Source organism: Cryptomeria japonica, chromosome 9 (genome assembly GCF_030272615.1).
Source record: "Cryptomeria japonica chromosome 9, Sugi_1.0, whole genome shotgun sequence".
Taxonomy (NCBI): Eukaryota; Viridiplantae; Streptophyta; class Pinopsida; order Cupressales; family Cupressaceae; genus Cryptomeria; species Cryptomeria japonica.
Window position 1 is genome coordinate 552,442,585 of NC_081413.1, and position 16,377 is coordinate 552,458,961.

The 16,377-nt window shown below is 35.9% G+C and overlaps 1 protein-coding gene across 1 annotated transcript; it reads left to right on the forward strand.

Annotated features, from left to right (window-relative positions):
* The first annotated feature begins 1,091 nt into the window (after positions 1-1,091).
* Positions 1,092-14,804, forward strand: LOC131070374 (uncharacterized). The gene is made up of 5 exons (XM_059211932.1): positions 1,092-1,879; positions 2,025-2,138; positions 2,272-2,585; positions 14,287-14,523; positions 14,626-14,804. Exons 1-4 carry the CDS (start codon positions 1,787-1,789, stop codon positions 14,354-14,356), a joined length of 591 nt encoding a protein of 196 aa, XP_059067915.1. The 5' UTR covers positions 1,092-1,786; the 3' UTR covers positions 14,357-14,523; positions 14,626-14,804.
* Positions 14,805-16,377: the final 1,573 nt, after the last annotated feature.

Below are 16,377 nucleotides of genomic sequence, written 5' to 3' on the forward strand. Positions count from 1 at the left end.
GCAATGATTGACTAACACAATGTTAACATGTTGTACAATAGGTGCTCCCACTCCAAAGCGGACCTTTCGTACAACGTGTTAGGATAGGTTAGTCAATCGCAACCGTTAATTGCAAAATCAACGGTGTAAAACTCTTTACTAACACGCGTGTTAGTAAATCTGCACTATTGTTTTCGAACCAGAATACACGCCTCCGATGCAGACTCCGCTCCCAGACACGCGTGTTAGTCAATCCGTACTATCATTTTAGAGCCAGAATAGACGCGTCCAATTTTGTATTTATTTTATTTTTTAATAAATCTATTTATGTAAATATATTTTGATTGAGATAGTGTGTATTAGTTTATAAGTTATTTTATGGCTCCAAAGTGGACCTTTCGTACAATGTGTTAGTGACAGGTTAGTCAATTACAACCGATAATTGCAAAATTGAAGGTGTAAAACAGGCGACTAACATGTGTGTTAGTAAATCCTTATTGTGGTTTTGGAGCCAGAATAGACGAGTGTGCATCTCAGGAAGCATAATGAGAAAAGGCACCCTTATGAATGCAAAAAGTTCCTGTTTGAATATTAATCTTTTGTATCCTAAAGAGTAAGTAAAAATTACAAATAATGGAAATTTACACTATCAGGATAAGTCAGCCCGATAAAAACACAGGAAACAAATACTAATTGTTGATCGACGTATCATATACCTATAACAATGCATGGAAATCCAAGGTCGGACCTATCGACATCACTCTCATCAATTATAGTATGAATTCAACAACAATTATATCAAAGAATCATATACCGATAAGCGTCGCTAACCAATAAGCGAGCCGTGGCCCAGGATCTGCCGTCCTCCAACATGTCCATGTAGTTTCACGTGGACCTCGACGTTTGAAACCGGTGAGTCCACGACAAGTCCACGTCATATTTTGTGGGTCCGACAGCTCAACCAAATTGACATGGTATGCATGTCTCACACGTATGTCGATACATGTTGTCTGTACGACAGGTCACTTTTGGAACCAGAATAGACACATCCCACAGAAGGGTGCCCTAGGAAGTTGACATAAAAGCTACTACCATTATTGTCCTTTCTCGTCTGATCACTGCGCCTGCAACCAACTTTCTAGGCTGGCTGTTTCAGACTTCCGTGCTTTTTTCGATCATGGCAGAACCAGTTGGACTGCAATTCAAGCATTTTATGTGGATGCTCATCAATTAAAAAGTTTGAAGTAAATCCGATAAGATGCATTTTCTAAAGAGTTTACCTTATAACAATTCAATTGTGAGGACAGGGAATCTGTTGCACCGTGGCCTGTATAAATTGATTGGCAGAAGGCTTGATTTGACATAAAGCCTGCCTTAATTATCGTCCTTTCTCATCTGTTGAATTAGAGCCACATACATTGCGCTTACTTTTTGACTTGGCAGAATTCTATCTTTGATAATTCATGGAAAATGAGCAATGGCCTGTTATGAAAATTAGATCTGAAAGAGGGGAATGACAAAGAAAAAAGCTCTTCTTACTCTGCCGAATTGATCTTTTCAAACAATGAAGATAACAGCGCTACTTATATTTTCTTTCTTCTGTGTTTTATTTCCCCTTCTAAAAAAGAAACCATCTAAGATGGCAAAAAAGTTGTGTTCTTTTTGCTGTTGCTCTTGCTGCGGTTTAACTTCCCCTTCTAAAAAAGAAGCCATTTCTAGGTCTCCTGACCAACAAAGCACTACAACCACGTCCTTGCCTTTACAACCTTCTGAATAGGAGCCCATTGCTGGACCTTCCACAACCACTATGACTGATTTTAACAATTTTCTACACAAGTTCAATGATATAAGCCAGATTGAGGGTCTAATTCCGGTTTTGGAAGAGCTGTTGAAGATTGTGGTAAGTTATCTACACCTATGTTTTAAATTGTTAGAAATATAATCTTATACTACAGGAATTTCTGCAAATCTACAGTTAACAATATCTTTTGCTTAACAAGAAGCTTAGGCTGTACTGATTCCAAATATGTTGTTGCCCAATACAGTCAGGAGATAAGAGTGATGATAGAGGATCTAGTTCAGCAGCAGGCTCTTGTATTCAAGATGGCCAAATGATCCTGGAGATGCTAGATAAACGCATTGGCAAGCGTTCTTTAAAGGTAAAATTTCCATTTCAGAACTATAAAGTTAACATTCCTCTATGATTTACCACTTGGCAGTTATTAAGCACTTGAAAATAAATTATTTTAAATGGATGTTGATTGTCATACCCTATGGATGGCTTCCGTACAGAAAAATTCTACAGATAGCACAATTGCAGAGATTGAAAATATTTGTATAGAAGTGCTCAAAGGCTCTGAGAAGATTCCTAAAGTAGGAATGGCACTTTGCATGTTGGGATCTGTAATCGAGAGATTTAGTCAGATGTCTGACAACAAGAGTGAGTGCCTTGAAGTTTTGAGAAGAATGCTTAGTCTTGGGAAGCAAATTCTGCAGCTGAATGAGCAAATTCCAGACCAGAAGGAAAAACTAAATGAGGCAGTTCAGTGCATTGTTGTAGGAAGCAGCATGTGCATCTCCCAACTTGCAAGGTCCAATATTTTTAGGTCAGTTCAGTTATTTAATGCAGACAATTTTTGTTGCTGCAAGTAATATTTAAATCAAACTTTTAAGAAAAAAATACTTTTAAGAATCTGCTTGTTGCATTTTTTTGTCTGGATAATCTAGGATTGATTTTTCTTTGGGATAAGAGTTTGTGAGTATAGTTTTAACAAATTTGAGCTAGATGATCCCTTCTGCCAAATTAGATAGCACTTCAATTTGTTACATGGTTTCTTACTTCACTTGGTTTATAGATCATCATCTACTTGTTCCTCTCCATTATTCATTTGCTTGTTTTCTCTTGTAATAGAAAAAAATTAGTTACTATACTAGTGCTGACATCATTTTCTTTTGGTTTATTCTCTTGTAATAGAAAAAAATTAGTTACTATTCTAGTGCTGACATCATTTTCTTTTGGTTTATTCTTTCGATTAGGATTTCTTCCATTCACAAGGTTTATAAATTTTTAGTTGCTTAAAGACAACATTTCCGATTTTTTTCCCAATGAAGAGATGATCATCTTCTCTTCTTACAAATCTTCCGATCTTTTTTTTTTTTCTTTTTTTCCAAGGAAGAGATGATCATCTTCTCCCCTTTCATCACTTATGAGATTTTCATGATTTTCTTTCAATTTCATTTTCTCTACTCTGTTTTCTAAAATTAATATGAATTCACTAAATACAAGCTGTCCCAAAGATCTCAATTTGTGCTATAATTTAAGGGAACCAAATACAGGCTGTCTCAAAGATCTCAATTTCTGCTGTACTTTTATTCCCTACATTAGATTGCTTTTCAATTGTACATTATCTTGGGCTACCTCTAATGATAATTTAGATTCCTCTTCATTGTGATCTTTGAAATTTTTTAATTTCTTAATGTAATTATTCTTCAAAATAACATTTTTCAACATGTTCACTCCATTCATTTACCTCTTTTCACTCAAATGCTTTCACAATCACATTTAAGGGCTTTCAATCTATTGATAATTCTATTAACACATTAAAGAAACTAGCTTTTTCCTATTTTAGCAATTCTATTTTTTGACTAATCTTAAATTCTTTGATTTTCCTCTTGAAAACAACTTTTGTTCACAAGGTGAGTATTTATTGTGACCATTCTTTCCATCTTCTCACTGTTTGTTTTTTAAATAATTCTTTATTCTTTTCTTTTTTTATTTTCTTTCTTATTATGGCATGTCTCATACTACACCAACATCTACCATAATTCCTCCAACTCAAACTCTAATTTTTTTAAACTTTATTTGCTAGTCTTATTTTCTTCTACCCCTGCCTTTCTCTTTTTTTTCTTTCAACTTGATTATCCTCTTTTTTCACGTCCTAATGCAACTCTTTTGCATCAAGAACCATAACCATTATTGCCCTCTAAACTATTCAGAATTCTTATTATGTGTTTACTCCCTATATCTAATATCAAATTGATACAAACAATGTTTGCTGATACAAGTTAATCTAATTGTTAAGGAGTGAAAACACAACCTACAAGATGAAGAAACAAAAACTATTTATGCAAACTAATGATTTTACTGTCTGTATTCTATTAACTTACGATGTATATAGAATCTGATGTAGAATAATATATTATTATAGTAAAAAATAAACATATAACACTTACATTGATCTTACAAACTAAAATAACACAAAAAAAGTCATAATAAACTATAACAAATATATTTAAAAAAATTAATTTTTTTTAAATGATGTCTCTGATCTATCTCCTCTCCCTCCAAAACTAAACGAAGGCGCTTCCCCTAAATTGTCCTTGCTAATACCCCTAATTCAATGGCGACCTCATTTTTCATCATCATTTGAATAGTTTTATTTGAACTGTTACATGTGTAATTAATTAAATCCAAAACGTTTGAGTTGAAAGGTAAAGAAGTGGATTGGTGCAATGCAATGAAAATGGATATTGGATTTTAGTTATAACTTATAGATATTGGATTTTAGTTATAACTTATAACTGGCTAAATGATAGTCTTCTTTTTCTCTGGAATCATTATATTTCTCATGTTTTGACATTTATTCAATCAACATATTTAATGTAATTCCAATGTATGAATTGTGTGAAAGTTTCTTACCGCTACAATGAATGCCGATAGTTTAAAGGCTTTTCAACTCAAGTAGACCGCTTGTATAGTGACATCCAATTGTTAGCTGGAATTGCAATAGGGAAAAGAGTAACTGACATTGGGGACAGAGTGCCCAAGATTGCTTCACAATCTCGGAAAATCTATGCATACCAACCCATAGGTAGGATATTTTTCAACTAGAATGATATTTTCTTATCATGTTTTGTGTTCTGCCACAAGCTTTGACTAAGTTTTTCCACAAACTTTACAGTTGGAATTGAGAGAGCAAAGGAAACTGTAATTCAGCTTCTGGATTTGAATGCACAAGACACAATACCAATTGTTGTGGTTGTCTATGGTTTCGGTGGGATTGGTAAGACCACACTCGCTGATGCCGTTTATGCCCACCTCAACCCCCAATCTTATAAGCATTGCAGAATTCATATGAATCAAGATTGTACCTACAATGATCTGAAGGGCCTCCAGCAACAGATTTTGTATGGATTGTTCAGAGAGAACTTGCAAATGAAAAACTGTGATGAATGTCGGGGAATTTTACAATCATAGAGAATGCTAATCAGCCCTTACTTCTATACATTGACAATGGTCTCAAAAGTACAGATCTTGAACAACTTCTACCTCAAGGCTTGGGTAGTTGCCTCCCACCAAATAGTAGAATACTTATATTTGTCGACAGAGATATTGAATGTCGACAATATGATGTGAATCCTCTTCCAGAGACAGAGGCTAGAAAAATTTTGTTGAAGAAAGTCTCAGACTATAATGATGAAAATAATATAGCCAATCTCCTTAAGCTATGTGGTGGTGTTCCGCTTCTACTAGAATTAGCTGGTTCACAATTGGCTCTAAACAACGGAAATACAAAGAATATAGTGTTAGACATTCTTTAAAGAAGGAGAGAAGGTCAAGGAGAGAGATATAAATGACCGCATGGTTTTTTTTGTGTATGATAGACTCTTGGAACCAGTTCAAGAGGCCTTTTTAGATATCGCATCCTTCTTTTGTAAGGATTGGAGTAGTGAGTATGTGGCCTACATAGTTGGAGAGGAGGAATTGAGAGGTCTAGAAGCTGCATCATTCATCAAGACATATATCTCTCTAAACTATTGAAACACTTTGTCTCTATTAAAACCAACAAAATAACCTATGAACCTCCTCGTTGAAGCTCTAATTTGTACAAATAACAAATAAAAACATGGGATGATTTTGATTAACCATTTAAAATCCCAAAGGAGTTATGGCATCCAAATTGGTTGGACTAAATCCCAACACCCACCTTGGTCTAAGATGCTTTTGATTAGCATATGTCAAAAGATAAAGGACCAAAAAGTAGTCAACCATTTTTGGTCCATTCACGGGATAATTTGAGCGCATCATTACATGCTCACATTATGGCTTCATCAAGATGAGCCTAGAATGATCATTATTGTTGAAAATGAGGTGAAGAAAGCTTGCAATGCCAACTAAGATACATGTTCAACTTCAAATCTAAAATTAATTATACCAAATTTGAAACATAAATGCGATAGCACTATTGAACATAAATGAAAAATCAACAAACCAATAAGACATGACCAAATTTACGTGGAGAAATCCTTTCCAAAAAAAAAACACAACTAGAGAAAGAGGGAAGTGTATTATTAATCTTCAAAAGATAGATAATGATAATAATACACTTTACTTCACTTCTCCAACCAAACCTTGTAGCATTTCGATACCTTCAAATAACTCATATGAAACTTCTATGACATGGCTCCAATTTATAGAAAACTGGGAGAGAAAAAACCATAGTTGTTTCTCAAAATAAGAAGCAAAAAACCACTTGTGAAAGCCCATGCTTCAAAAATTAGACATCCATGAGATAAAATTAAATATTAATTTCCCTCAAATGACTCCAACATGGATGCCTAAACCTTAGCCACTCAAATCTTTAGCTTCTTTAATGCTCCATATCTCCCTAATGATTCTTTGGATCACCCAACAATTACCTTTCACCTTTAAATCTTGGGTACCCAAAGCACAACTTTCGTATCCCAATGTGTATGCTTAAGAGAGAAAATTTTATCCATTTTGACTTATTGTTATCACTGTTACATGTTCATCTCTTGAAAATGTTTTTCATAAAAGTACAAATATTTAATATTTTTCTCTCATGAACATGGAGACATATGAATGGCATAGGATTTTCAAGGTTAATTTCATCTTATCCTAAGAAATATCAAGCTACAATGTGCTTTCATTTTTTTTTATTATAAAGTCAATTTTTTAAAGATAATAAGCTCATTTGAACTTGACTCTTACCTTTACAACCCTCAACCATGAGAGATAAAAAGTATGCATGCATTCTTAGATTGATCAAGCCACCATAGAAAGTTGGCCATGATATCTACAAGGTTGAGGAGGTAGGTTTGTATAGTTTTCTAGCATAAGAATAAATAAAAATTAATAATTATTTTGATTCAATATTCTTTAATTTTTAGAAATAAAAAATCCTTCACCAATTCATGGAAACTCTAGTGAATAATATGGATAACCAAACCCCTAGCAAACACCTCCATTAATTCTTTCAACGTATTTGTCTTTTCTTTCAACATATTTGGTAGTCTATTAATGCATTTTTCGAGGTTGATAGTAAGGTTTTGAATCTTTCAACATTTTTTCTTGATATTTTGGCATATTTGTGGTATCTTCTAGGGTATTTGGTAGTCTATTGAGGTGTATTTGTAGATTAGGGTTTTTACAAGTTTTAGATATCTTTTACATATTTGTAGTTTTTGTCTGTCTCTATCCACATATTTGTCTATCTATTGTCGTGTTTCTGTTTCAGTTTTGTATTTTTTAGATTTGATTTTGCTTTAGCTAACCCTTGTGGTACTAACAAAGTGGTGGGGCTTATTTTTTATTATAGAAGGCTACTTCAACTACTAACACCTTTCTTGCAAGACCTATAATGGAAAAGGGGGTTATTTTTACAACTACTAGCTTGTGGTTTTGTAGGGGTGGCTATTTGTGCTTTTGTTTTTCTTTTATTAGCTCACTTTTGAATTTGGTGCTTAAAAATAACCTTTGTTTATCATGTCTTGTGCACTTGCACACTTTTTTAAAATTAGAATTTAAGGTGTTGTGAAAGTATCCTCTGTTGGCATTTCATGAAGATTGCATTGATGAACTATTGTGTTGTCATTGATGGCAATTGTAACCGGTAATGGAGTTGTAATGCAACCACTAGTTGAGCAAGTGAAGGAAACCGATATTACTATTGAAGCAGTGAGATCAACCGGTAACCCTACCTATTGATATGTCAAACCCTAACCGATGGATCTTGGTGAATCGGTTGTGTTGATCTATGGTCAAATAGTGACGGGTATGTGCAAGACCATGGTGTGCCAAAACAGGCCCTTAAGTGGCAATGAAATTTCAGAAAATCAAAGTTATGCAACTTGACATGAAAATTTGAATAAGTTGTGAACATTATTTTTAAAATATGTAACAATAGAATATATAAAAAATTGAATGCAGTTTCTAAGCTACTAGTTGTTTTTTGGAAAAAAAAAATCTTATTTGATGAAAATTTCAAATTTCAATGCAATGGTACTAAAATTTCAGGAAAAAAATAAGAAGTAGACGTATGTCTGACCACCCTAATCACAATCAAATCATAATATTTTTTTTATAATATTTATAATATAATTATTAGACTCATGTCCGGATGTGACACATTTTTTTTTAAATTTTTTTATAAAGTAAATAATTATTTATGAATTTTTTACTACAACTTTTCAGCAATTCAGAAACTCCTACGTCTGACCACCTTAACTTGGTGAAAAAATTATGAATTTTTTTTTAAAAAATTTTTCCCCTATAGTAGACAAAGCATAGGATTCGATGCATGTTTCAGATTCAAAAAATGTTATACCGTTTGAAAGTTATGAGTGTTTTTCAATCAGTCTATCAATCAGGACTATTTTCAAAATTCAATTAGAAAATAAATAATAATTATTTATTAAAGTCGAAATAAGACAAGCTATATATTGTTGGGAAGTTGGTAACGTCCTTAAAAAACCCTTTTTGTTTTATCAATTTTGGCTACAAAAAAAGTCGCCAGCTACCAATGTAAAGTCTGGAAAATCAAGGAATACCAAAAAACACGTTTTTTCAGTTGACTTTCCAAGCTTGTCACTTCCAAGCCAAATACCAAAGCATTCTTGAGCCGAAATTTGAAATTTGAAAATTTTACTACAAAAATTCGGATGTCTAATTTTAATAAGTAAATTCTCTAACTAAATTTGCACATAATTAATCTAATGTTTATTAATATATTAATATATAAATAAATTAGATATGATATTAGGGAGAGAGAGAGAGAGAGAGGGGGGGGAGGGAGAGAGAGAGATTAGGGGAGAGATAGATAGATGGAGAGATTAGGGGAGAGGGATAGAGAGAGATTAGGGGAGAGAGAGAGAGAGGAGAGGGAGAGAGAGAGATTAGGGGGCAGAGAGAGAGATTAGGGGAGAGGGGGAGAGAGAGAGAGATTAAGACATCAAATTGTGTTGTTATGGGTCATATGGTGTCCTGTGACCCATTAGACACAATATGACCCATAACGACCAAATATGGTGTCTTAAGGGGTCATATGGTGTCCTAAGGGGTTGTAGGACACCATATGACCCATGTGGACACCATATGGTGTCGTTAGGGGGCATATGGTGTCCTAAGGGGTTGTAGGACATAATATGACCCTTTAAGACACTATAAGACCCAAAGCGACCAAATATGGTGTCATAATGGGCCATATGGTGTTCTAAGAGGTCATAAGGGTTCATGGGACACCATATGACCCCTAAGGACAACATACGACTTCTTATGACACCATATGGTGTCATTAGGGGTCATACGGGACACCATATGACCTCTTAAGACACCAAATTGTGTTGTTATGGGTCATATGATGTCCTAAGGGGTCGTAGGACACCATATGACCCCTTAGGACACCATATGACCCAAAGTGACCCAATATGGTGTCATTAGGGGTCATATGGTGTCCTAAGGGGTCATATGATGTCTTAAAGGGGTCATATAACACAATATGACCCATTAGGACAAAATATGACCCATAATGACCAAATATGGTGTCTTAAGGGGTCATATGGTGTCCTAAGGGGTCGTAGGACACCATATGACTGCTATGGACACCATAAGACCCCTTATGACACCATATGGTGTCATTAGGGGTTATATGGTGTCGTAAGGGGTCATAGGACATAATATGACCCCTTAGGACACCATAGGACCCAAAGTGACCCAATATGGTGTCATAACGGGTCGTATGGTGTCCTAAGGGGTCACAAGGGTTCATGGGACACCATATGACCCCTAAGGACAACATATGACCCCTTATGACACCATATGGCGTCCTTAGGGGTCATATGGTGTCCATAGGGGTCATATGGTGTCTTAGGACACCATATGACCCCTTAAGACATGAAATTATGTCGTTATGGGTTATATGGTATCCTAAGGGGTCGTAGGACACAATATGACTCCTTAGGACACCATATGACCCAAAGTAACCCAATATGGTGTCATTAGGGGTCATATTGTGTCCTAAGGGGTCATATGACACAATATAACTCATTAGGACACAATATGACCCATAACGACCAAATATGGTGTCTTAAGGGGTAATATAGTGTCCTAAGGGGTTGTAGGACACCATATGACCCTTTAAGACACCAAATTGTGTTGTTATGGGTCATATGGTGTCCTAAGGGGTTGTAGGACACAATATGACCCCTTAGAACACCATATGACCCCTAATCTCTCTCTCTCCCCCCTAATCTCTCTCTACCTCTCCTCCTCCTCCTCCTCCTCCTCTCTCTCTCTCTCTCTCTCTCTAAAATATGACTAATAAAATCGAATATCGGATAGTCAATTTCTACTATTGCCATTAATGTGGCAACAGTAAAAAAAAGCAGCAGTGGGAAAAAATTTTGGGACCACAAATTTATACATTAAAATCGGATAACTGATAAAATTAGATATCCAATTTTTGTAAATAAAAAGAGCCTTGTGGGCCATTTTGTGGATTCCAACAGCCCACAGTCTGCATATTCTGTTTTCTGTCGATGATCGCAGGTTTTCAGACAGGTTGAGACAAATTTGTGCTTTTGGGAGATTCTTAAAGTCAAATCTTACATTGTCAATCATGTAGGAGCATCTGTGTGGAGGTAAATGGGGAGTAGTAGTCGTCGGAAGTCTAAACGCAAAAGAAAACTTTCAAATGACCAAATTGAAGTGTATAGAGAAAGAGATAGAGAATGTCATAGGAGGAGAAGACAAAGTATGTTAAATATTGCTAATGTTACTTCAAGTGAAGAGGAAATTGAATTTGAAAATGTGCCACAAGTTATTGAAAATGAAAATGTAGATTTTGAAAGTGAAAATTTTGAAAATGTTGAAAATGTTGAAAGTGATAATGAAAATGCTCAACATGTGGAAAACTTTGACATTGAAGGTGAAATTTCTCAACCAAGTGAACCATATGTAACACCTAATTACTTTAGAAATGAAGACCCTCTCATGGATGAAAGACAAATTCCAAATCCAAGACCTTCAAGAACCCCAAAATGGTTATTTGAAATCAATGAGAACATTATTGTGAATCTTGAAGGCAAGAGGTCAACAAGAACCATTCGGTTGTGGGCTACACAACTTTTCAACCAAAATTTTAGCAATAAGAGATTGACCGAGCAATGCCAACTCTTTGTTCAATTGCTAAAGATGAGACCATTCCTAAACAAATTGAAGATTCGTATGAACAAGAATATGCAAAGAAATTCTATTATTGCAAAAAATCTATTTGATGCTCTCAATTCTATTGGAAAGAACACCAAAGAAAGAGATAAGAGAGTCGCTCGAAGAGTGATTACAACCTCCTTAGTAAGCCATCAATTGAGGAAGGCTCGTCAAATGAGACAAACTTGTGTTGATTTTAACATAAACTGTAAAACTTTGGATAGAGCACTTGCACGAAGACAAAGACTTGGCGATCCACTTCAACAAGATACATGGGCTTTTGGTGGGAGGCTTCCACGTGTTGATAGAAAGTTGACTGACAATGTGAAGGAGGAGATTCAACAATTTTGGCACTCTAATTCTAATGTGTCACCCAATGTAAAGGACATTTTGAAATTAAGAATCGGCAACCGAGATCGCACACCGCATCCCAAACATTTCTTGGAATCAAGCCAAACAATGTTGTACAATTTTTTTTCTGAAGTACATCCAACTTTGCAAATATCACAAAGGGCCTTTGAATCTTTGAAACCATTTTATTGTGTTCCTCTTAAGATTCACAATACTTGTTGTCGCAAGTACCATGTGGAGTTTTCAATGTGCCATGAACTTTTATGTCATATTCTTTCTACGATGCATACTAATAAGATGTTGCAGGAGTGTGGTGCAATGCTATTTCCGAGATCATCAAGAGACTTGCAAGATCTATTTTTATGCCCTAGAGATGATGGCTGCTATTTTTATAGAAATGATTGTTTGAATGAGAAGTGCTCAGAATGTGGTGGGTTGTCAAAGTGTGTTTCATGTTTTCACGAGGGCAGCGAACACGAGTTTGGAAATAATTATGTTGAGAAAAAAAGCTATGAGACAATGAAATATACTTTGAAGAGTGGAGGTGAAGGTTCTAGATGTGAATTAGTCTCAAGAGAAGTGGGTATTGTTGATTTTATTTTGGATTTTAAGAAAAATCTTTTCTACAAGTATGCAAGACACACCCATAGGTCTTAGTGGTTGGATCAATAGTTCAAGATGTGTAATAACTCTTTCCCGATTGGCACTATTGTGTCGGTGGTTGATTTTGCAGAGAACTATACATTGCAACCATAGAATGAGGTACAGTCTCAGTACTACAATTCAATCCAGATTGCTATTTTTGTTCACATTACATATAGACATGCTCCTGATAGTACAAAAGAGGACAGGAAGATAATCAGGGAGTATCATTTTTATATGATTGATGATAGATCACACTCCTCCAAGTATGTGCAACATTCTTTCGAGAAAGTTTTTGAGTTCTTGCATAAGAAAGATATTGCAATTGACCGACATATAATATGGTCAGATAACTGTACGAGTCAATTCAAGAATGCTCGTATGTTTTATTGGTTGAGTAGAATGCATGTAGAGAGGTGTATACCTCATATTTGGTGTTTTTTTTAGGCAGGGCATGGGAATGGAGAGCACGATGGAGCAGGTGCATGTTTGAAGAGAGCTCTAGTTAAGGAGCAATTGAGGATTTCGGGTGTGAATTTCTCTTATGCACATTCTATTGTTGATTGGTGTAGTTCAACATTGTCACATGGAGGTACTCTCTATTTAGCAGTGACCAGATTCTTTTGGTTGGTTGAGGAGGGAATAGTGGGAGATAGATTGGATTGTCAAACAATTAAAGATTCTTCAAAGATGCATTCATTTCTCAACTCAGATGCAAGTACATGGACCATTTGGACATGAGCCTTGGCTTGTTTTTGTCAGAGTTGTGTTCAGTGTGATTGGGTTGATACGTGGGTTCCCCACTATCTAACTCCTTTATCTCAAACAATATCCTTGTCAAACGATGACATGGAAAGTTCACTTAAGTATGATTGTCTATTAGATCTTGTACAACCAGGACATGTTTTTGCAGTTGTTGCACCATAAGGTAATGAAGAGAGATCATAATATTGGTTGGCACGATGTATACAAGGAAAACAAAAGCTAACATAACCAATGATAGATGATGACGCGTTCACAAATCCTATAGGTTCAGTTGTTGTTGTGGGCTTGGTTGTGAACATACATGATTAGAAAGAATGACATACCTGCATTTGAAGACTATGAGAGACACAAAACCATTATAATGTATTCACACCTTATTATAGCTACAAATATCAAGTTGTTGAAGCATCAAGCAAAACCAAAGACCAAAGAGCTATGGACAGTGACTGCTGATGATCATGAAGCAATATTGGATACTCTTAAGCAAAGAGATGACCCTTTAGGCACACTTGAGTAGCAGGCCTTTAATGGTGCCTTATTTTTTTTATCATGCATTTTATTTCAAACAATGATCACTAAACCTTAATGTTCAAGTTTGTTATGTGTATGTTAAGGATGTGTTGAAAATGCAGGTCTATTCATGAACGTTTTTTTTTGGCAACACGGTTTTTGCATGCACATAGCAGGTACACTCAATATAATCAGAAGGGACGTATTTTTGCAACACGACTTATTATCATGCATTTGATGAGATTTACAATTTTTGTTATTAGAGAACACTATTTGGCAATTTTTGATGATATAATTATTGCAAAACCTTTAAGCTCATGCAGGTCTTTTTTGATGATATACAATAGTATCACATTATGATTTTTGCATCAAGATAGTGGGTTCTGTTGATATAATTCGAAGGGATGTATTTTTGTGGTATATAATCCCACCTTTTCATTTATTATCATGCATTTTAGTTCAAGTGATTATCATAAAGCCTTTATGTTCATCCATGCATTTTATGTGTAGATTAACAATTCTTAAAAATACAGGTTCATGCTAGATCATTTGCCGTTGACAAGACCCTCTCTTGGTGATGGTACATATTCCTTTGTGCATTGATGAGATAAAATTTTGTGCATAAACATTAAGTCAAGTGAATGTATTGCTATTTAGAAATGACCACATCTACCATCGTCTTCAACCATGCAAAGAAATGCAGTGAGAAGGGCTTTAATCAACATGCGTCTTTCTTCAAAGTTATGCTTGTATACTTTGCAGAGAAACTGGTAAGTGAGAAACTAATTTCTATTCAGCATTATAATTTGTTTCTTGTAGCACATTCATTCTGAATAAAAAGGTTACTTATTTTGGTCTTCATTTATATGCAGGCATTGTTGTACATAAGCATTTCTCTTAGGACATGAGGATGTCTGATGCAGATGAAGTGGGATGTTGTATTTGTATATGGATGTGAATTGTTGTAACATTGTTATGACGATATACAATGTCCATGAGCAAATTGGTTTAGTTATATTGATGATATACATTGTATCTGTACCCTTCATGGATGTCACGTGCAAGTGTAATGGTAATTATGTGTATACAATACATGGAAATATTGATGATCATCATGTGTCTATAGTGTAATGCTTGTTTATCTATATTTTTAGCACTTAGGGTGCTCAAGGGATGACGCCGCTAGGGTATGACCCCGAGCGTTCGACCAAGTGGGAGGGCAAAATAGGAGCGTGCATAGGGTAATAATGCCTAGCTCGACATGTCAGAGCTGACGGTTCATCATCACAATGAGCTGAACGAGAAATTGGCCATGCGACAACATTTGATTGAATAAGACTGACGATTTTTTCGCCAACCGAAAAATTGCTGCCCTAATAAAATCGTAGGGAAACTTGAAAAACTGAGATAGGATTTTGTAGGGACCCTTCTCGTGGCCCCATAGGTCCAAACGAATCGTTCGCAGGTGCCACAGATTCCGAGTTAGGGCCTGTCAAAGTTTGACAATTTTTAGCACTTAGGGCGCTCAAGGGACGGCGTCGGTAGGGTATGACCCCGAGCGTTCGATCGAGTGGGGGGGGGAGGAATAGGAGCATGCATAGGGTAATAATGCCTAACTAGACATGTCAGAGCTGACGGTTTGTCATCACGACGAGCTGAATGAGAAATTGGCCATGCGACAACATTCGATTGAATAAGACTGACAATTTTTTCGCCAACCAAAAACTTGCTGGCCTAATAAAACCATAGGGAAACTTGAAAAACCGAGATAGGATTTTGTAGGGACCCCTCTCGTGGCACCATAGGTTCAAATGAATCATTCACAGGTGCCACAGATTTCGAGTTAGGGCCCGTCAAATTTTGACAATTTTTAGCACTTAGGGCGCTCAAGGGACGACGTTGGTAGGGTATGACCTCGAGCGTTCAACCGAGTGGGGGGGCAAAATAGGATCGTGCATAGGTTAATAATGCCTAACTAGACACGTTGGAGCTAACAGTTCATCATTACGACGAGCTAAATGAGAAATTGGCCATGCGACAACATTCGATTGAATGAGACTGACGATTTTTTCGCCAACCAAAAAATTGCTGCCCTAATAAAACTATAGGGAAACTTGAAAACCCAAGATAGAATTTTGTAAGGACCCCTCTCATGGCCTCGTAGGTTCAAATGGATCGTTCACAGGTGCCACGGATTCTAAGTTAGGGCCTGTCAAAGTTTGACAATTTTTAGCACTTAGGGCGCTCAAGGGTCGATGCCGGTAGGGTATAACCCCGAGCGTTCGATCGAGTGGGGGGGGAAAATAGGACCATGCATAGGGTAATAATGCCTAACTGGACATGTTGGAGTTGATGGTTCCTCATCTCGATGAGCTGAACGAGAAATTCGCCATGCGACAACATTCAATTGAATGAGACTAATGATTTTTTCACTAACCGAAAAATTGCTGCTAATAAAACCCTGAGCGCTCGACCGAGGTGGGGGGCAAAATAGGACCATGCATAGGGTAATAATGAATTGTATCAAGTATTGTTAATTAAATGAATTATATTGTTCATTATACAAACAACACTTACGATGAAATGAAATGAATTGTATTGTTCATTAAATAACCATTATTAAC